The sequence below is a fragment of the Epinephelus moara genome, chromosome 3 (assembly GCF_006386435.1).
Source record: "Epinephelus moara isolate mb chromosome 3, YSFRI_EMoa_1.0, whole genome shotgun sequence".
Lineage (NCBI taxonomy): Eukaryota > Metazoa > Chordata > Actinopteri > Perciformes > Serranidae > Epinephelus > Epinephelus moara.
Window position 1 is genome coordinate 14,775,281 of NC_065508.1, and position 22,726 is coordinate 14,798,006.

Here is a 22,726-nt window from a genome sequence, read left to right on the forward strand (position 1 = left end):
GAAACCCTATTTCCCATTAGGTTTATTAATTATCGCACTGTGATTTGACACAATTATTCTATCTTATTTAGAGAGGGTTCATAAGTAACATCGACGTAGGAGGTGTAAAAATAACACAGCACATGATCCAGTTTCTAGTATTAAAAAGACACGTGACTCCTTCAAACGTGACAGCATGAAAAATTTGGATTTTTTAGTGTCATTCAAAAGTCACTTTGAGACATTTTCTTCCATATACAGTTATACTTTTGATTTTTAAATATTAAGGTTAAGTATTTTTCCTATAATTGGGATGTAGAAGTTCTATAATGTGAATGAAGTGTCCCTACGGTGTAAATTTACAGTGAATTACATACAAAAATGAATGAAATGCACAAATGTGAATTGGAATTTGGATGGAAACCTTTAATGCAGCACAAGTCTAAATTGTAAATTCTGGCTATTTCAAAGGCAGAGGAAGAAATAAGACCAAGACAAACGTCTTCTGTAGATTATATCAGTGAATTATTGGCTTAATGTGTAGTAAACACCTGCAAAATTGGCACAAACCTGCATGCAAATATGGCAATTGTCTAAGATGTTTTTTACATCCAAAGTCAGTAGAAAAACACTGCACATTTCAAAAAGCATTAACACATTCCCGCCTGTGTAAACATTCAGAAAAAATAAATAAAATAAAGACTGATGGACAGAAGCCAGACTTAAAAGAAAAAAAAATAAATAAATCTGATAAACAAGCATAAGCTAGCTCCCACATGAACATTATCATCTGCTCGCCTGTCAATCCACACTGTCATTCATCGAGATCCTCAGAGAGGCCAAAATGCAGATACAAAAAAAGAAAAGATTCATTGAATATGCTCAAGCATAAGAAACAACATAATCAAAAATGTCATGAAATATTATAAAAAATCCTCCTTTTAACACCTGATACATGAGCCCATTTATAGAAACACAATGCCATTTACTGCAGGGAGACGTTGGCACATATATGTAGGTAAAAAGCCAGGCTAGAAACAACTGTTTTGCAATAGATGTCTAGAAAATGAAGCACACTTTCAGTTCCCTTCTCTCCTCCTAAAACGACTCTTAAAAACACATTAACACACTGATAGTATCATCACTTTGCTACTGTATCTATTCATCGTATTGGTTTCACATGTACAATATCAAAAAAAGGTAATTCATTACAAATATAACTTAAAGAGTGCAACCAAATCTTGACATCATGCAAACTGGAAACGTTTTTCGAGCCAACAGATGACAGCGCTCGTTCAGCAGGTTGGAGTCGACGCCAGAAAGTATTTTGGTTCGGACACATCCTGAGGTGGAAGATTGTTTTGGTCCGCTTCAGATTATCAAATACATTCAGCTAAGTCACATCTAGAGAAAAGAATTAAAGAAGACATCCAGGTAGTCCGTGAGCTCTTCGTGGGTTTGACAAGTGATGATGTCCATTGAGAAAATGTCTTACATTTCCTTGAGATGCAAAGAGCTCCAGTCCTCTAGGGATGGAAGGGGGGTTCATTCTTAGTAAATGTTTTGTTTCCAAGAAAAGGGAAGGTCATTGTACTCCCCCGCACAGAAACACCTGCTTCCTGATTCACATAATGCGGCATCTTTCTCCTCTAGCATCCGGATACAAAATGCTCGCTTATGCCTTCCAGACTTGACAACTAATTAGAGGGCAGAAAAAATGAGTCGTGTTTGACCTTTTCATTTCAGGCAAAGTTATTTGAGCTATTTTCTTCTGGACAGATGCCGTCATGCTGATACAATCTGCATCCACCTGGGTCTCAAAATATTAAAGATTAGGGCAATTTGTCAGTGAAGAAAAAACATCAGATGTACAGAAACAGCAATAATATACAGTAAGAAATCAGAAAAAAATCACACTTTCTGTGTTTATGATTATATGTGATGCAAAATATACAACTGAAATACAACTATCTTAAATGTTATAATACCTACATTTACCTACAAAAATCAAATGCCATTTTGAGATTCAGTATAAGAGCCATTTTGGCATAATCCAAAGAAACACTGAACATAAATATTTGGTTAATTTTCCTCACTGTTTGATAACCATTTTATAATGAAGTAAATAAGTGATTTTACATTTGTTTTCTCAGCTTATCAGTATTTTCTTTGGAATTTGAAAAGTAATAGACCTGTGTTTGTTAGTATAGCATTCAGAAGTCTGTAAAATGCCCGTATGTGTGTTTCAGTTTGTCAAGTGTTTTACTCACTTGGAGACAAACGATGAAGCACTGACACTGCTCAGCTTATTTTCAGCGTTTAGCATTTGCAGTCTTGCCACTGGTATGTCTCTTTCAGTCCTCTCATTGAGGGAATGTATGGGTGCACTCAATCCAATCTGAAAATGAAAGTACATTTTAAACACTGCTCAATAATCCACATGTAGAAAGGCATCCAAGAGTTTGGTCCAGTGTGACGCTCTGTCTTTTGGGGTTTAAAATACTCCAAATGGATGATAACCAAGGAGAACAAGGTGTACAGAGAGCAGGTTTAGAGAGAGGAGGAGCTCTGACTGTAGTGTCTCAGCAGCAGCTGGCCATATTCAGCCTCAGAGGGCAGTGAGCTGCCGCTGGAGCTCAGAGATGAGTCTCTAAATGGGGAGGGAGGCGTCAGAGCCACCAGCTCCTCCATATCCTTGGCTCGCCTGCTACTCACACAAGTCCCAGCCAGGTGTTCGTAAATCTTACCTGCTGGTCGATTCTCGCAGAAATTGGAGACGGCTGCGACCTCGGCGTATGTGGTGACAGTGGAGGGGGCCTGCCTGCTCCTGGGTGTGAGGTACTGAGGTGGGCAGGGGGAGGCGTCTGCAGCTGTAGACAGAGCAGTGGTGGACGTGGGGCTGACGGTGACTCCCCCTGGCAGCATCATGGTGTTCAGCTCGCTGATGTTGGCAGTGAAACGGTTAACCACGCAGCTGATTTGGTCCATGATAGTCGTGCCCTGACCTTGGCTGCCAATCATGCCTATGCCAATGTCACCCACACCTACGACGCTTATGTCCCCACCATCCACCATCCCGACACCCTGGCCGTTATCCCCAGCTCTTCTTCTCACTCCACCTGGGTGCTCAGGTACGAACGTGGGTAAATCCTGTCCCTCCTCTCCAGCCTCTCCTCCCTGGAAACTCCTTGGTGACTGAGAGGGGGAGCAGTCGAAGGGCTGAGACACCTGTTGCTCCTCGTATTGCTCTTTGACACCAGTGTCCCCAGGTGTACCTCCTCCTTTAGAGAACGGCTTGATGATGGCTGTCTGGTTCACCTCCACTGGTACCTTTTTCTTGACATGAAATGACATCCTCTTCCATATGTTTGGTCTGTAGGCCTGCTCGCTCTGCGCCCATGTCACCGATTTCCCATTGGAACTGCAAAACACATAAAAGACATAAAGTTTGTTTACATTTATTATAAAGGGATAAGAAATATGACAGATCCACAGTGTAAGACTGCACATCTCAGTGTTCTACTTCTTCATGTTGGTATTTCTACCATCCCCCGTTCTATCTTTTGCTGTCTGTGTAATTTTACATCTCCCTCCATTTTCTTTTCATCTTCCCTAGAAAGAGAAATCCTTAAAGGCAGTGGGTCTCCTTCGGGAGTACTTAACCCAAATGAGGAAGCCTTGTCTCAGCTCGGGGAACAGTTTTCTTGGCGTATCCAGCCTGTCAGATTGGATTCAGTTCTGATTTATTTAAGACAGTTTAAGGAGGAAAAGGCATAGTAGTGTTTTAGGAAATATCTCAGCAGAGTTGCCATCTGTATACATGGACTCATTGACAGAAACAACTAAAGCATGTGGCTGTAAGGATAGTAGTTTAGATGCCTGATGATAAGCCAAGAAGGTGGTTTCTCTGCCATGTCTGCCGTGTCCCACCCGCCTGCAGCTTTCCCCTCTTAGCCTCTTTTCGCTGAACTATCCTTTGTACTCTAGGCTATTATGTATATATAAGTATATAATATGATTATTAACTAGATTTGACATAGATCAGCAAAAAAGGAAGCAAAATTGTTGTTTGACGAATATTCCAAAAGATGATGTGATTATATTACAAAGTAATTATGTGATGGATCATCCAGTTTAATGGAGTGGCGGAGACAAGAAGTAATATGATATGGTCTTCATAGGATGTATGACTATCTCAGAGCAATCTTTTGCTACATTTTTAAATAGATATCAATGGCAAAAAAAGAAGCTGAGATTGTATTTTAAGTATTTTCCTTTAGTTTAGGTGCTGGTGACATGCAGGGGAAACGTAATTTAAGAGCATCAAAATGCAGCATATACAACATACAATATATGCTCTTTTTTATAGAAACATAATAGGAATAACTTTAACCTCCTGTTTGGTATGCATTTTCAGTTTTTCCTAGCTATATGACATTAGTAGGACCTGATAACTATAAAAAAAGAAACACTGTCAACAATAATGAATAAACAAATAAAGTCCCAATATCCTTCAATGAGCTGATGAAAAATTCCCAATGTCTGCAGACAAGTACCTTCTAATTAACACCATCTTAGCTTGTTACTGTTGGTCAAATTTGTATGGCATATCTGACTATAAATGTTATTTATCATAAATAAACAAGTTTCAACCATTAAATTTGATCAGGTTTTGGACCTTGTCCATTTTTGTGTCGGGATCGGCTGCAGACTGATTGGCAGAGATAACTGCCATCTTGTTTTTACATAGATTAGTGTATTGTGCTCTTACTACCACTACATGGCACAAAAGTGTCCATGAATGAGGACGAGAGGTCTAAGTTAAGCAGAATGACGTATAAGGTCCAGTAAACCCAAAATGTAATGTCCTCATATGAGGACTTAGCGTCTCAGGAGGTTGAGGAAATGCTTTTTTAAACGAATATTTCACCACCCGCGAATCAGTGGTTCCCAGCCTTGGGGTCCTGACTCACATTAGGGGTCACCAAAGTGACAGGGGGGACGTGAGACCTGAGCTGAGAACTGAATTGAAGTAAAGTAAAGGGGTCTGCGTTAAACAACAACAAAACTATATACAACATCCGTCAGATTATACTGCATTGTGAGAGTTTGCTATTGTTAAATGCAGCCTCTTTATACTCTGATTCATAAAGTATTTTCTCTGTTTCTGGATTCTTCGTTTACGGTGGAGCTGTGCGAGCAAAACAAAGTTTTCATCCTGAATTCAAGGTAACACAGGGTGACAAATTGATATGCAAATAAATATTTGGGGAATGAAGTATTCCTTTAAGACGCTTATGCAACTGGGCTCAGGTGTTGGGGAGTAAATTTATTCATAGCTTAATACCCACTCAGGTTCCTCATATACCTGATGTTGTCCTGCGCAGAGCCACGGCGTCGGAACAGGTTGGCCATGCTGCTAGAGGATTTGCCAGTCTTAGCAGCTTTCTTGGCATCACCTACGTGCATGCGCACCACTGTCGATGTTGTGAAAGCACTCCGGACATTCTTCTCGGGCTTGGCAAGCATGATGTACACCTGATTGTGAAAATGGACAACAAAATAACTGTTAGCATAAAGATTTATGATACAAAAATTAGACAAAAAAAAAAGACTGAACATTATTATAATTGTGTGAATACGTATTTCAATTTCTTACCTTTGGTACAAACATGCAGCAGAGAGCCACTGTGGCACTGAGGCTGACACTAAAGCACATGGTTATGATCTTGTAGTTGGAGCCAAAGTAAATAGGAACAAAGGCCAGCCAGATGATGCAGGTGGTGTACATGGTAAAGGCAATATACTTGGCCTCGTTAAAATTAGCCGGAACATTACGAGTCTGTAGGACAAAAAGAAGAGTAGAATTTTTAAAGCGGTGTAAATTGCAGTACAGAGGACAGGAAGAAAACTATAAACCTGATAGAAAAAGTACAATGTGTGTTACTCGCCCACAAAATGACCATTTGAAAATCAGTGACTCACTCTGATACCTTGAATTTGTAAAGAAAACCTTGTTTTTCTTGAATGCCTCCAAAGTGAATGGAGAATCCAAAGAGGTGAACATTCATGAATTGACGTCATTAGGGAGCAGCTTTAACAACAGCAAAACCATATTCAAAAATCAAAATGTTAAGAAAAGTCACACAACTTTTGCAATATAATCGATGTGTCATTTATTCAGTTGTATTCTCAGTGCTTACCGAATACATGCATACTGCCAAAACGTTAGAATACAGAGCACTTCCATCTACAGCTGGAGCACCCTATGTGGCCTTGGACACATACATGTATATGAGCTTTGCTTGAGCAGCGTTCAAATGCATGTGCATGCCCATGTTTTAAATCATGAGCACAAGACTGGATAAATGAAACCTGGATTATACTGCATGAGTTGTGTGAGAGTTTGTAAACACGTGTTTTTTTATATAGTTTTGCTGTTTGTTAAATGCAGTTTCCGTTACTTGAGTTCATGAGAGATGTTTGCCTTTTTTGATTCTCTGTTCACTGTGGCAGCATGCAAGAAAAACAACGTTTTCTTCACGAATTCAAGGCAACACACGGTGAGTAATTGTTATACAAATGGTTGTTTTATGGGTGAAGTATTCCTTTAACTAATGCTATGCTGAGGTACCTTGAAGGCGTAGAAGGTGCAGCTCAGGATAAGTAGACCATTGTAGCCCAGGGGCGCCACCACCCCCAGAGTGGTCAAGTTGCAGATCAAGTGTACTTCACGAATACTGGGGTAGTCATAGATCACCTAGGAGATGAGAAAAAGGGAGAGGTCAGTGTAGTTGTATAAATAAATGTAAATCAGCATCGCCCACACTGCAACACAGAAACACGCACACATGTGCACACACATAGATACCTGTGGTGGCTCTATGATAAGAAGTGCCACAATAATCCCAAGCTGCAGCAGTATGAGTAGGAAGGCGATGACCAATTGTGCGCAGGCGGACATAAAGCGCGGTTTCTTGGTGCAGATCTTCTTCTTGCTGCCTGCCAGGATCCGTGCTATACGGTTGGTCTGGATCAAAAATAGATCAAATGGTTATGCAGGCTTTACTTTCATCGGCTGTAGATAATACTGCTCGCACTGATTCATAACAATAATCTCCTTTTCAGTTTCCAGATCTTAAACATCAACCTCAGCCCACACACAGATCCCAAACATCTACCGTACCTCCTTAAAAATTGGCCACCAGCCAATCTCTGGAGGTAGCTCTTTTACTCTCGCCCTTATCCTCAGATGCCCCTCTATTTATTCTAAAAACAAAATTGGACTATGATAGTAGACAAGTTGTCTGATCAAATGTGCGAGTTTGCCACATCACTGGCAGCACTCTTCTCTGCCAAAAGCTCCAACATGTGAGGTTTGATAGAAGAACTGAGTGATCTCCGTCAGCTACTTTACTGTACATTTAGCAGTTTTGCTCTGTTGACCTTCTATTCGAGTGCATATCAATCCCAACATCGAGTTTCACATGGAAGTGTGTCAAACAATGGGAGAAACCGAGAATTTTAAATCTCAGATCTTTAAATGGAGGGTGTAAAGACGACTTTTTACTGTATGCAATAGTCCTGCATTTTAGTATTTGACAGAAAAATCTGATATCACAGCAAGATGGTGGTGGAAGTGACACGTGACAATAACTGTACTACTTGAACAGAGTATGTTTGTTCCTTAACCTACTGGCAACAAAACAGAAAATGAAATACCTTGGTGACCAGCGCAGAGTAGCTCATGGCAGGGGACAGGCCGATTCCCAGCCGCTGGAGGTAGCAGTAGACTATGTGGGGCTTGGCAATCAGGCTGAAGGTGCACAGGTAGCCCAGACATATTCCAGCCAGGATGATGTAGCAAAGCTCACGGCTGGAAGACTTGACCACAGGAGTGTCCCAAAATCTACAGATAGATCAAATGATTTCTAGGTTCACAAAACTGGTAAAAGACAGCTGGAGCAGTAAAGGTATTGCTTTAAGCACACTGATATTCAACACATAAGACATAAGCTTACTGGTTTCAATGAAGATAGCATATAACTGCAACAAGCCAGTTTTGGTTTACTGTAGAGCAATGCTATTTTTGGTATTTGTATTTTAAAGGTGCACTATGCAGGATTTGCCTTAACAAAACAAACAAACAAGCAAAGACAATGTATAATCCCTCTTACTCATCACGTATGACTAACTAGAAGTGTGCGGCAGTATATTTATATGCATAGTCTCTGCCCTCTGCCTGTATTTTGTTATTTTCTTCATATTTCAGGGTACAGCACATCGGTGAGACTGGGATGTTATGAAAAGGTAGCAATCAGGTGCCAGACCGTAAGCAGCACACATTAGTGCAATTGTTATTTGTTAAGTGCAATCCATTATTTATTTTCGTGTACAACAGCTTGATAGAGCAAATTTCTTACACTATTTATTTCCAATTTTATGAATGATTGGCACCTGATCAGATGTAGCAATCATAATCTCTTTGTATATTCTTTATACAATGACAACAAAAGCTTCCTATTACATTCTATTCTTTTCAAGAAGGAGGCTACGAAAATAGCAAACACAGTGCTGAAAAACATAGTTATTGTGAGGCTAGATTCCAAACTTTCACTTTCGCTGGCAATAGTGTTTACAAACCATACTCAACAATTCCTGCATAGTATACCTTTAATCTTTATTTTTACCTTCTTAGAAATTAACACATTTAATTCTTGTATCTACTGTGAATCAGGCTGACATCTGCTAAACACAACAAAACATGATGTACTTACTTAGTGTTTCAATTAGAACTAGATATCATATATGTATTCATTTAATTCAGTAACAACATGGTGGGAGCATTTTTAGTAACACAAATACACACTAGAAATTATTGTATTAAAAAATTACCCAGTTTGTCATTTATCTACAGTAAAATAAATAGGTTGTTTTGACCCAGAGTTGTTGTTATTACTTTATATTACTGTTCAGAAGTTGTGATATTTTACTTAAGTAAGATTAGTAATAGTACAGTGTAGAAATAGGTTTCAAGTAAAAATCCTGCATTCAAAATGTTACTTAAATAAAAGTACAAAAGTATTAGTAACCAGATACACTTAGAATACTAATAGCAAAAATACTCATGATGTTAAATGGCCCATTTCAGAGTCGTATATATTATATTGGATTGTAATTATTGATGCATTAAAACAAGTATACTCAACTTGCTTTGCTTGGGGGCCATTTTTGCAAAATAACAGGAGGCCAGGGGCCGGTCGCAGCAACCCCATACATGTATGCAGGGGCGTTTCTAGGATGTAGGGACGTTAGGGGCTTAGATAGGTCCTCTGTGTGGGTGTGGGGATCCTCCACTGGCACTTTTTCTTTGGACAAAACAAGCACTATTTTGTTGCTTTTTTTATGCACTCTGGCACCATATGTATACTAAAAATACAAAAATCATTCCCTTTTTTATTTTTTATTGTGAATTAGAATATGGTTGGGGGGCCATCCAGCACCTGTGGGCCATAAGCTGAGTATCACTGCATCAATGTTTTCATCACTTTAATGTTGCAGCTGGTAGAGGTTGACCTGTTTTGTCATTATATATTGTTATATATCTTAATCTATTTATCAAAATGTATAAGGTTGACATTTTATTTATAGAGTGCTTGTCAAGGTACCCAAAGACACTTTATATTGGTTAAAAAAGATCACAAAATAGACTACAATAAAATACACACAACATCATTCACACATTAAAAGCATTATTATTATATAATTATTCTGAATCTAAATAATAACTTATGCTATCAAATAAATGTAGTGGAGTAAAAAGTACAATATTCAACTCTAAACTTTAGTGAAGTATTAAATGGCAGGAAAGGGAAATACTCAATTAAAGTACAAGTATATTAAAACTGTACTTAAGTATTGTATAAATGTATTTAGTTACATTCCACCACTATTACTCTTGGGCTATTTAGCCAAATTAAATTTTCACCCATTGTCTAGTCTGAGTGGGCGGAAGTTCGCTGCATAGATCAGCCTCTTATTGGGCGGAACGAGCCACCCGCTGAAGTCCCGCCCTACCACCTCCGGTTGTGTAGCAGTTTTCAACCGTTTTCAACACGTCCTTTACTAACTTTTGTGGTGTTTGATCTTGCGGGGATGTAGCCATTTTCCTGCCATGGTTCGCGTCTTGTAGGCGATATTTTTGTGGGCGTGTTACACCAAAACCTGTTTCCCCCCGGCATTTTTTTTGCAAGCGCACCGTTGCTGTGACACTGCCCAGAACGATTGTGATTGGTTGAAAGAAATACAAGCAGCTGGGGCGTTTTTTTCTCCAATCTCAAAGTGAGAGTCGGCCCAGCCAGACCTTTCTTTTCTTGAGAAAGGTCTGGTGAGCGAGACTACCCATTGTCAGACACAACAAGCTCAAGTTTTGCTTCAATATTGCTACAAATATATTGTTAGGTGAATAAAATGATGTGACAATCAAAACTGCAAATGATACACTTATTAGTCACATTCAGTAACAAATAGTGACACAAGAGTTTAAACCAGCTCGACTATATTTAAGTTTGAGTAGATAATTCAACAGTCACATGAAGAGTTTGCGGCCAAGCAGCCGCCCAGGTCAACTGCGGTCGATTAGACAATTCTTGTAATTCCAGCAGACAAATTTCAGAAGCTTCCAGAAACTAAGAAAAATACTGCCTCGTCTATATTTGACAGTCTGCACCATAACTGGACTTTGAACTGTGTTAAATTTGGATGTAGGCTATGGCACAACAAAGTAGGAAATAACAACAATAAATAATGAAAAATGGACCAAAAAAGGAAAGCCATTTAACCAGTAGCTTACTCACTTATGGTAGAGGCACAAATATCAAGGCAAAATGACCAAATCCACAAAATCTGCAAGGCTACAAAATCAGGCAGGCCAAACTCCCTGCTTCTAAAATGCTCCAGGTGTGGTACGATTCTGTACAGAGGACAGAACAAAATCAGGTCACAACCAAACCGCAGAGAGCTGTGGCCGGAAAAATGACTGACTTCGGAGTCAGCAGTCAGTGAGGGTATAAAAGAGTCACTAAAACAGGATTCTCAACAGTTGTGAATCACCGCAGCCACGAGAGGTCCTTGAAAATAGTCATAAATTTGCACACAAAATATAAGGGTTGATTGGTCCTGTAGTATTTGAGATTAGTTCCAGACACACACAAACGCATTCACACGACAAAACACATGATCCTCTCCAGGCTTACATCAGGTGGAGATAATAACACCAACACTGGGTCAAAACAACACCCCGTCTTGGATGGTTTTCATGCATACTGGGTAAAGTTAAGCCATTATTGCCTCAGTGTATGTTATTGCTATTGAGTTGGATCAATCCTGACCCACTGACTTTTACTATGTATGTACAAGACCAGTAAAGCTGTAGGCTGTAATTACTTGATGAAGACAGATGTAACAAAAAGTGTAGCCATGAGGCCCAGGCAAGCGAACACCACTGCAGCGATGGGCTCTGGATCCCCCCAGCGCACATACTGCACTGGGATTGGCGCACAACCTGCACGATACAGAGAGATAATTGGGAGCGAGAAAACAAAACACAGAAGAGTGGGAGGAAGTCATGTGTTTGCATGTAACAGCCAGTGAAAGAAACTCACTCATACTGCACTATTTACTGGAACAACAACAACAATTTAGGTGTTATGTGTAAAATATTAACTCTGTGATGCAGTCAGGTCATATGAGTTGACGTTTTTTTGTGAAACATTAAAAGGATCTGTAAGGGAGGAAAGAGGGATCATAGAGACACAGATCAGAGGGATGGCAGGATAAACACACTGCTGTTCTCCTATGGCGGATACACACACACAAACTGCCTTTATGTGTTTTTTCAAACTACAGAGGAACAGAAATACCATGGGAGACAAAAAGCATTTACAAAAGGTTAGGAATTTGGGTTTCAAACAGTTTTTATAGACTTTGGAGTTAAGAAATCTGGCTTCAGCCAAATCCCTTATTCTGGCAAGGATCTAAAGTCTTTTGGTGTGTGTACAGTACACAAGTATTTGTGTTGATTTCTGTGTGTTAGTTCAGAGCATTTGCCAGTTTGTGAGTGTGTGAGTGTGTGAGTGTGTGGTACGTAAGATGCAAGGGGATTTGGGTGCACCACAAGTGTGTGACCCAGATTAAAGGCTCCTCTGGCCTGTTTGGAAATCTTGTATTTGCAAGCGACAGACACATAAACAAAGTGCGCTTACCGGTGAGGTCATGGGTGGGCCAGAAGCCAAGGACACAGGCTTGACAAGTGTACTCATCAAACACAAACTCGTTCTCCTTGCAGGGAGTGCAAGTCCAACAGCAGCTCACCTCCCCTTTACGGATCACCTGGAGACACACACACACACACACACACACACACACCAGTATGAAAGGGCGGAAAGGTCTCAAAGCTCCAACGGCACTTTTCTGTAGCTAATCTTACACTCTGGCTGGGAAATGAGGATGTCTTCATCAGGGGATCAAAAGAAGAAAAAAAGAGACATGTATGGAGTACATCTTTCTTTTAGCTTGTCAGTGAAGAAAAAAAAGCTGATGGTGTTGTGGGTCAGTGGATCATGCTGTCACTTGCAGAAAGTCTGGGGTTCAAATCATGGCGTTGCACTTGCGTGTTTTCCAAGCCTGTTCTCATCCCCAAGGCATCAAATACCATCGCTTGGTCATGCCCCTGAGTGTGTTATATCGACACTGAATGCAGCCTTTGGCATCTTTATGAGACACACCAGGCTTTCAACTAACTCCTATATGAACCCATCTGTGGCAAAACATGATGCTGAGAGCAAGTGATGTAGTATAAAGCGCAAGAAAGCCCATGTAAGGTGGGAGGGAGGAGAGTGTGATGGGTCAAGCAAAACCAGACTTTCACCCAGGAGACCACAGTTTGTGTCCCATGTGAAACCAAAACTTTGTGTTGTTTTAATGTGCGATATACGTCACTTTAATACCTACATCCTGTCTGAAGCCTTAAGGTCAATGTTGTTCTAATGTTACGCAATTTATATATGGTCATCCCGCACTGCCATCGCTCAGGTGACGTATTTACGTTAGGTTACTACAAGCGTACTTATTCTGACTCAAAACTAACCTAACCAAGTAGTTTTGTGCCTAAACCTAACCGTCACCATTTCACAACACTGACCACATTTTATAATGTGTTTCAGCTGTGCGGCCTGTCTGTCACGATGAGACACCAAGGGGCGTGACCAGTGGTGTAGTGGAGGGTATAAGCAGGTATATAGGGTATATCCACCTCTTTTTCTATACATTTTCAGTATAACCATCTATCAGCCAAAAAGCCATTGGAATATATAGCAGAGTACACCCACTTCCTCCTTGGTAACCTTCCAATCTACCTAGCAGTAGACCCACCTCATCAACTACCACTGCACCACTGGGCAAGACGACCTGGGATTGCCTACGGTGCTCCAGTTTCCTCTCACAGTCTGAAGGCATGCAGGTCAGGAGATCCGGAAACTGTATTCTGCTTTTGATTGCGAACATACACCGCCTGCATATTTCCTGTGATGGTAACCTGGGACAGGCTTCACGGACGGATGAAAAGGATCACAGGTGTAGTGAGCAGCGATGAGAGCTGTGAGAGAATGCGGTGTGAGGTGTTTTGTTTTTGAAGGAAAGCATTGCTAAAATGACAGGAAGCGGGGAATGCCTCCTCAAGGTCAGCACAGGTCGGAAAGAGAGAAGCAGCCGGTGGAGCCAAAGCTAGAACGTGGGCTGGGGTGTAAGGCCCGGAGGTGTGAACAAGTAGATCTCCTCCAAAGCATGACACTGGAGTTTTGAATTCTCTGCAAGCTGCCACATTGCGGGGAGTCGGTGTAGAGTGTGTAGGATGGGTTTAATGTTAGAGACTTTTGGGATGATTAAGAGGAGGCAGACTGCAGTGTTCTCTATGATTTGGAGGAGCTGCTGGGAGTTACAGAGGCCCAGATGGGACATTATTAAAGCTTGAACAAAGAGCTTTTCTGAGTCTCTGGTGGGGAACTTGAGGATCTGATTGGACCAGTCTTGTAGATTCAGACCTGTGGGACCAAGTCACGGCTGCTGTGTGGGTCTTGCTTGACAGTTTTCTTCCATAAAACTTTAATATGTTCTCTGGTCTACAGTGAAACAATGTGTGAAACCATGTCTGTTGTTTGGAGATCATAACAGAAACAGCTGCCAGTATTGCAAAACTGAATTTCCATGGTATGATGTAAACTATGAATGTAAATGTATTAAAATTTTAAGAGATTCGACATAACTTATCAATTTTAAAACCCATCTTTCTCGAGAATGTAAAACCTGCATACCTTGATCTGTCCCTTCTGGCAGGGCTCAGAGCAGACTGACTGGATGATGTCACTGTTGTTACTCCAGATTTCCTCATCATTCATCTTTAGGCCACCCTGGTCCCAGCTTCCCACATGGATGTAAGCGTACTCATCCTCACCTGTGCGCTTGAAGTTCATGATTTCATACCTGAGGCACATATACTGTGTGTATGAATCATCGTACGCATATGTTTAACATTTCTTTCTACTTCTTCATTTTCTTCCCCAATATAATCCTCACCTGCCAGGTGAGTCTCCATTCTGGTCAAAGAGGATGGTCTCCCCAGACACACCAGTAAAGTTAGTTCTCATCAGGAATTCCAGCAGCTTGCGGCCATCAATGGGCCGCATGTTCTCACACAAGCCCTGGCACAAGGGAGAAACAACACTGTCAATACTGTCACATCCATATGAAAACATACAAATGTGCACACTGCTCATTATTGTACCTTATACCCTGGACAGAGGGATTCCTGCATGGCATGCAGGCCATAAGCCATGGAATATATGGCATTTATAACAAAGCCCATCTTGGTGTCTTGGGCGTAGTGTTGGCGCAGAGACTCTCTCCCTGTGGAGAACAGAGACCTGCTCATAAGAAGAAACCAAATCACTGTGATCTAAAATGATGGTAAGGCTTTTAGGATGTGAATGCAGGAAGGAGGTGTAAGGAACATGAAGTTGTGCTAACAGGTGCAGGTCCGGTTGTATATGCTGCTCTCCTGTGGATGCCCCCTCAACCTGCACTGGAAGCGATGCTGCCAGAACTCAGGGAACCACGGGTTCCTCAAGTTGGCGTCAGGCGTCAGGTTCAGGTAATAATCGTCGAACCAGGTCACATACGCTGATTTGAGCTTGATAGTGATTCCACCAGCTGCCTCCCTCTCGTAGCCATCGGTAACATCGTACCTGTCTGCCCAGCCGTCGCTGGACAGGAGGAGAAGGAGGAGACAGACAGACAGACAGAGGTAAAGCAGGTTATTAGTTAGAGTAAGATTTTATATCATACACATTTTTGTTTGTTTGTCTTTAATTTCCATCTATACATTTTTTTGTTTCCCTCAAAAAGCTATTGATTAATCAGCATTTTAAATCCAAGTACTGAGATATATAATACAAGCAAACATGAGAATAATAGAGCAGTTGTAATGGACTTTTTCGATAGAACAGCTTTCTAATTCTTCCATAGAAACCATTCATACATATATAAATACATACACATAGTGCATTCTGTATGACTGTAGCATCTTGGTAACTGTTGCTTAATTTCCACACCAGCATTTGACTGTTTAGACAGGGCTGTCGCCTCAGCAAAAGCTGGGGAAAACTTAATATTAGTCAATTATCCTTCCAAATGTAACTTTAAATTTAACTCAGTTTTCAGGAAATTGGCAAAAGAAAATGCTGATTTATGCTCTTTTTGATCCACTAGCGTTATAGATGATGCTACTTTTCCAGACAGGTGCCATTATATTACTGCAGAAGAGCAGGGCGCAATGAGATGAAATGCTTAGAGCCAGTAAAACCTTAAATGAGGGAAAAACAATGAATCTATAACAGAGAGCAAACTGTACAATGGAAACAGAGAGTTTGAGAGCTATTATAACAGCTATGTGCTCTTGGAAGAGTTAAGAAGCTCAGCATAAGTTCAATCAGGAAGACTTTCTTTATGCTGTATCCATTCACAATTCTCTCTCTATCCCACTCCTACCACCTCCACCAATCAGCTGACTATGGGTGTTCCCTTTTCCGGTTAGCCAATGAAGCCTTGCTGTGATCCCCTTCAGCCATTCATGCTGTTGCTGCCGAACTTTAAATCTGTTATCCTGTCTGCTCCTGTCAGCTGTCATTTTAGGCAGACTCGCCGCGCCTCGACCCCATTCACCTCCAGTCCCCTTATCCAGAGCCCAGAACACACTCATCAAAAGCCCATTCCTCTTCACATCCAGATCCTCAGCTCCCTCTTCATCTCATCACCACCATTACCACCACCAGCATCTGCACTCCACAGGGGGGGGTTCCCTAATCTACTATGTCTTTATCACCCTCTTGGAATAGATGACATCACGATGGGGTCTAATTGCCAAAGACTTTTCACATTTCTCATACTTATGTGCACATATAAATAAAATTCTTTTCTCTCAAAACAAGTCTCCTGATTGAACTGGTATCAGCCATGTGTGTGTTCAAAAGCATGTTAAAAGCATCCAGAGACCATTGCACATAGTCACATTTGCTTTCCATCAGTACCCAATTTTTCCACCTTCCCCATGTGTAAAAAAAAAAAAAAATTCAGGGACTAAATTTAGTGATTTTTTTTGTGTGCAAATAAAAAAGATGCACAAAAAATGGGTGGATGGAAATGCACCTTATAAGGAACAGCTAGTAAACCTTACAAAATGTCAGACAAACAAATGCTTTAAAGGTCCATGAAGACTAAGTGTTGATGCTGCAGTACAGCTCCCACTCCCTAGCAAATACTGTACTTATGGACTGGGGTTCTTATTCTTATCCTTGATTCACAAACTGGTTTCACCAACAGGACAGGGTTGCTGACATCTTAAAAAAGCCCAGCTCAGGAAGCACACGTTACACACAGTACTAGCTCAATTTTAGGCATTTTAAATTAAAAGAAGTCAAGGTTTTAACTAAATACAAGGTTAGAGTACAACAGTTCACTGTATTTAATTTATAATAGTTTTATAAAGAGAAATAACACCAGGTTCATGATAACAGTAATTTTTAATGTGGCCTGCTGTCAGAAGCTGTAGTTGGTGCTTATGACTATATTTTGTACCACTGTTGCACAGATTAAAAGAGGCAGGTGGTGCCTCGCAAAATGAACCTAATGAGTGCTCTGCAGAGAGTTACAGTAAAATAAAATATTTATCATGATGACTCAGATGTACCAACACAAGACTCACTGAGTGATAAAAATAAAAATGATTTGCTCACATATCCAAGTAGAAGAATAGTGAGGTGACATTGTTTTTAATTATGTGTTTGTGCAAAGTTAACTTATATTAATAAACCTCCAGGGATCAAAGGTTGATGGTGCGTGGAGGACTTGGCTGGCTGTAATAGAGGCTGCCTTTTCTTTTCAGCGTGCCATTTTGTGTTGTTCGCTTTGCTTTGTATGTATCATGTCCATGGTCACATAGTTTTGTTAGCAAAGTTTGTGTCTGACTGCTGATTAATAAGATCTCTATGGGCTCATTATCTGTGAAGTCTGTTGAGACACACTTGTAATGAAGAGCATACTGATGCACTTGACTTTAATAAATTAAGGAGCAAATATCTCAGTGCGGATAAGAGCCCTGCAGAAACATGCTGTTCCTGTGAACCAATCTGTTGATGTATTTTAAATGCAGACAAAGTCAGAGCATATATTGATTTGTAACTAAGAAATGTTATGTAAAGGTTTATTCTGACTAAGATACCTGATGCTCAGTGAACTTTAAACACCAGACAAACACCATCAGACTGCAGTGTCTGCAGACACATCTGATCTGTTATTTATTCAAAAACACTGCGGGCTTGGACTCAATAAGCTATCTCATCAGTGAACTGCTCAAAAAGGTTTCTACTCCGTCTATTATTATCCCTCCCTCTGGACACTTGTCTACGATCAACAAAGACAGAAGGCTGATTACACCTCCACACATGTGCATACATGTAAACAGGCACACCTCACAAAGAAATGCACTCTTCCCTCTCTATCTGACAAAAAAAGCAAAGGAAGTCATTTCTGAAAACTTTGCTAACCGAGCTGGAGTTACACAACAGTAGTGTGGGTGGGTTTTTTTTTTCCTTTTTTTTTTTTTTTTTTTTTTTTTTTTGATGCCTGGTTCTCTGGGTGAGGTAGGAGATCATTTCATAACACATCCTTAGAGAAGCAAGCACAGAAATGGTTCACTGGCATAAAAAAGGCAGGAATGGATATGAAAAGCATGGATGGCTTTGACTCTGGATAGTTTGAATCACTCTTGAACGAGAGCTCTGAAACCCACACATCGACCTGGGAGGGCAATATGCTGTATGCAGCGTGTTGCTACACCACCTACAAGCTTGAAGACACACACAAGTGTGTTCTCACACACACACATGCACACATTTTGCTCTCATTTCACCTCATATAGCAAAAAAAAAGGTCAACTTTCCAGCCAGATCTTTACTGAGTGGACACTTTATTCTGTAGTGGTACGAACTTGAGGCGAGAAAGGTGTCCATTTCTAAAACTAAACTGAACAAGACATGAAAGAAAGAGTGAAACAGTTGTCTGAACAGGAAAGAACTCTCTCACGACCTCAACAACCTCAGCTGCTGTGTTTCCAGCTTAGTCAGGTGCTCCAAAGAGCATAAATGGCAGTATTGCAGTGGGAAGCCAGTGGGGGATCATGTTGCTTTACTAGCATGGGCAACTCCAACTGGTTGGTTGGAGCACTTTTATGAAGAGACTCTGACAAACACGGAACCTCCCAAGCTGACAAGGAGAGGTGGCAGTGGTGAGGACTGTGGAGGAGTAAGTGTAATGTAAGTTGGGAGGGAAGAGGACACACAATCTGACTAAACTGACCATTATAACAAAACAGAATCTTAACTGTGATGTCAGGATCAGTGGAAATAATTTTAATAAAGCAGCTAAAATATGGATAGGATGGATGACAGTAAAGTATAACACCAGTGCCACTCTGGTCCTTCTGTCTGACCTCTTCCACTTTATAGTCCTGCTGCCTCAAACTGATATAAAACGCATGATTAGTACATTTTAAACGATTTGAAATATTTAATGACTTAAATGGATTTCTACTTTGAGGTGGAAGACCTGATTAATAAAATGGGAAAAGGGAGTGCCATGCCCCCCAGCTGGTGAAAATAATTGAAGGATGATATTACTGTCTTTAAAAGGCTGTGGTGCAATTGTATCTTGTGAACTACACAAACCTAAGGCATCCACTGGTACCAACTATGGTGGCATAGCTTGTCGGGGAGGGGGCTAAATAACTCTCCAAAATTAGGCTAAAGTTTGGAGACGAGACAGCTTGCATTGCCACTTTTAAAGGAGTAGCCTTAACTCTCACCTCAGGATGACTAAAAATGGGTTCTAAGGTACCCACCAGTCTCCTCTAAACTCAGGAGGGCTTGTCACAGTGTTTGGTTCCGTAAAAATCAATGTATACGTCAAATTAAAGCAGTATGTTTGACTTTTTATGGAAAAGGACAACCGACCAATTTGAATAACAATGAATTGCCTTACAAGTATTGGAGGAGTCGTGTTTAAATTTATTGGTAATCACATAATTTACGGACTTTTCTCTATCTGTCTCTTCAGTATGTGCACCCTCCAAACGTGGTGACAGCGCTGTCCTTTAAGTTTATGTGCATAATGCATGGCAAAGAGAAGGCAGGTGACAGCAGACACTGTCATTGACCTCAGCCTCAGCATCACCATAGCCATAAGCTCCGCGGTTGAGTGGAACGAGCAAACACTACAGTTACATGTGTTTAGGAGGCACTGAGCATATGACTGGATAAATGAGACTGGAGTTATAGCCTACTGCGGGAGTTGTGACTTTGTAAACAGATATTTTGATATAGTTTTGCTGTTGTTAAAATGGCCCCCCTTTTGCTTCAATTTATCAAGAATTTTTGGATTCTTCGTTCACTGTGGAGGCATGCGATGTTTAGAGGATTTGCAAGTCTTAACAAGATGAAGACAGTAGGCTACAGCCTTGTTAAAGGCACGTTGAGTCTGTACTTATGGTAGGTGTAGTGGTGATTTGAGCTATATGCTAACATGCTGATGCTTATCAGGTAATGCTTACCATATTCACCATTTTCACTTTAGCATGTTAGCAGGCTAACACGTGTAAATAGCACTAAAATACAAGCTGATGGGAATGTAGTTTTGCAGGTATTTGGATGTAGATTGGTATTACACATGCTCAAACAAATCCTTAACTACACAACTTTAAACTGAACTGACTATAATAAAGGATCATTGTCACTGAACGAATCAGTAGTGTCAACTAAGCCACACAGTGCACTACTTGCATTTCATTTTTCCACCTCTCACATCAACCAAAATACTGTATTGGACCAATTCTGCATAAGATGAAAAGTTAAGGGATCACAAAAGTCATTTTTGGGGAGGGGAATTGTGTGTGCCCAATTTAATGGCAGTCTATCCAATACTTCTGCAAATATTTCACACAAAATCACATGTGGCATCCTCATGGTGACACCAGAGAAAAAGTCAGCAATGTTAATAGGATTCATCCTCAGAGAACTATGCATGTCTGTATGTAACGTTCTCAAAAATCCATCCAATTATTGTCTGAAAACAAAGAGGGGCTGTACTCTCCTACTGATTTCCACACAAACAAGCTGAAGGCTGACAATGGCTTGGATACAACGGTTCAAAATCATCTTCGGCAGTGCTGGCAACAAGACAACAACAGCAAAAAAAAATCATCATCTGCTCTTTCAGTCTTTCTCTTCCTATAAATGGGACCTAAGAATAAATGCACTGCACACATACAAAAAGCTGGTGACGAATCCTCCAGGCTGACATGAAAAGGATGGTTTGTTTAGGTAACTAACTAGAGCAACAAGAAAGGTGATGGAGCCAATGAAGTGAGGACAAAAACATGATGTTGGAGAGGGACAGAACATTCACAGAACACACATTACAGTGCATGCTCATATGATCCCGTCAAAAGAGACACCAATTTGCCACCTAAATCTTAAATGTAATTACCCTCAAAACAGAACAGCAAGAAGAAACATCTCAACAAACTAACTATAATCTTTAATCATGAGCAGACGACAACACCACAACTGTCTGGGAGCTCTATGGATTATAGACCATGGTGTTTGGAATATGTAGTTCAAGGTTATTTTATGTTTCCTGCCTGTCAGATTTGAGCGACAGCCTACATATGTAGCTCCTAATGAGGAAAGGCATTTATAGAACACGAGGAAGGAGAGTGAGCCAGAGAGCTAAACCTTAAAATAAAACATGTTATTCTCGGAGAGAGTGAAGCTTCCTGCTAAATCAGCCCCCTCTTTCCTGCTTATTCTTTTATCCCTCATGTTTTTAATTGCATACTGTCTCTTCTCCACTGTATGCCCAGTCTTTAACATTTCCTCTGAATGAGGCAATGCACTGCAAATGGATGCTGCATATTCAATCATATTGGGAAACCATTGTTGCCTCAGCTATTCATTTGTCAACTAAGGTGACCTCTTTTAATAAGAAATCCCTCATATGCTGACTTTATATGGCTCCCATATTAAGTGAGCTGTAATGCAATGGCAGGGACAATAACAATATTATGCTATTCAATATTGATTTTTATTTGATTTATTGTATTTTTCTATGTAGATCGTGATATTGTGGGGACCATTGTGGGCTCCATTCAAGCACATTTTTGGAAGGAGCACATTTTTCTACCTAAGGGATGGTCTTACAAACATTACCATGCTCCTCCACTAAAACATCTGCATGATTAAATATTTAGATTGGTAAACAAACATTTAAGAGCAGACATAAAACTTTCCTCTTTGATAAAGCTTATAGTCAGGGCTGGCTCAGGCTTGCATGAAACCAGCCCCTAGTTAGCCTGATTTAGGCCCAGTCTGCTGGGGTACTTCTGATGACACACTGAGCCCCTTTTCGTCTTCCCTCTCTCTCCATTTTCAAGCATTCATGTCCCATTAATGCATGTTGCTAATTTCGGTTCCTCCCCAGAGCTCTTTTGCTTCCTAGTCATGGTTGCGCTGCTGCCATGGTCCTCTGCTATTATTATTATAATCATAGGCTACTTCTACTGCTATTATACACGTGATTATTATTGTAACATACATATACTATCATATTGAATATATTAATTAATTAATTTGTTCTCTGTAACCGCTTATCCTGTTGGGGGTCGCAGGGGGCTGGAGCCTATCCCAGCTGACATTGGGCAAGAGGTGGGGTACACCCTGGATAGGTCGCTGGACTATCACAGGGCTGACACATAAAGACAGACAACCATTCATGCTCAAATTTACACCTACCTATACCAATTTAGAGTCACCAATTGCTGGAGTACCGGAGAAAACCCACAATGACACTAGGAGAACATGCAAACTCTGGACAGAAGGGCTCCCCCACCCCAGGTACAAACCAGGAACCTTCTTGCTGTGTGGCAACCATGCTAACCACTGTGCCACTGAATATATACTGTACTGTACTGCACAGTATCACCGTCATGTAAATTAAAAAAAAAAAAAAGTACATTTAAAATACCTTGACTCTCCCACACCACCATGACGTTGATGGATGCGATGAAGGTGATAACAAGGATGAT

General features: G+C 40.6%; 1 protein-coding gene across 1 annotated transcript in view; it reads right to left on the minus strand.

Annotated features, from left to right (window-relative positions):
- Positions 1–351: 351 nt before the first annotated feature.
- grm5a (glutamate receptor, metabotropic 5a) overlaps positions 352–22,726 on the minus strand; it is a 29,514-nt gene continuing 7,139 nt past the window's right edge. The window contains exons 7-18 of the mRNA XM_050040318.1: positions 15,061–15,296; positions 14,819–14,940; positions 14,611–14,735; positions 14,349–14,517; positions 12,243–12,369; positions 11,425–11,542; positions 7,702–7,888; positions 6,851–7,009; positions 6,614–6,739; positions 5,639–5,821; positions 5,348–5,517; positions 352–3,400 (exon numbers count right to left, since the gene is read on the minus strand). Coding sequence (XP_049896275.1) covers positions 2,530–3,400; positions 5,348–5,517; positions 5,639–5,821; positions 6,614–6,739; positions 6,851–7,009; positions 7,702–7,888; positions 11,425–11,542; positions 12,243–12,369; positions 14,349–14,517; positions 14,611–14,735; positions 14,819–14,940; positions 15,061–15,296 — 2,593 coding nt within the window. The 3' untranslated portion in view covers positions 352–2,529. The remainder of the gene's footprint in view (positions 3,401–5,347; positions 5,518–5,638; positions 5,822–6,613; positions 6,740–6,850; positions 7,010–7,701; positions 7,889–11,424; positions 11,543–12,242; positions 12,370–14,348; positions 14,518–14,610; positions 14,736–14,818; positions 14,941–15,060; positions 15,297–22,726) is intronic.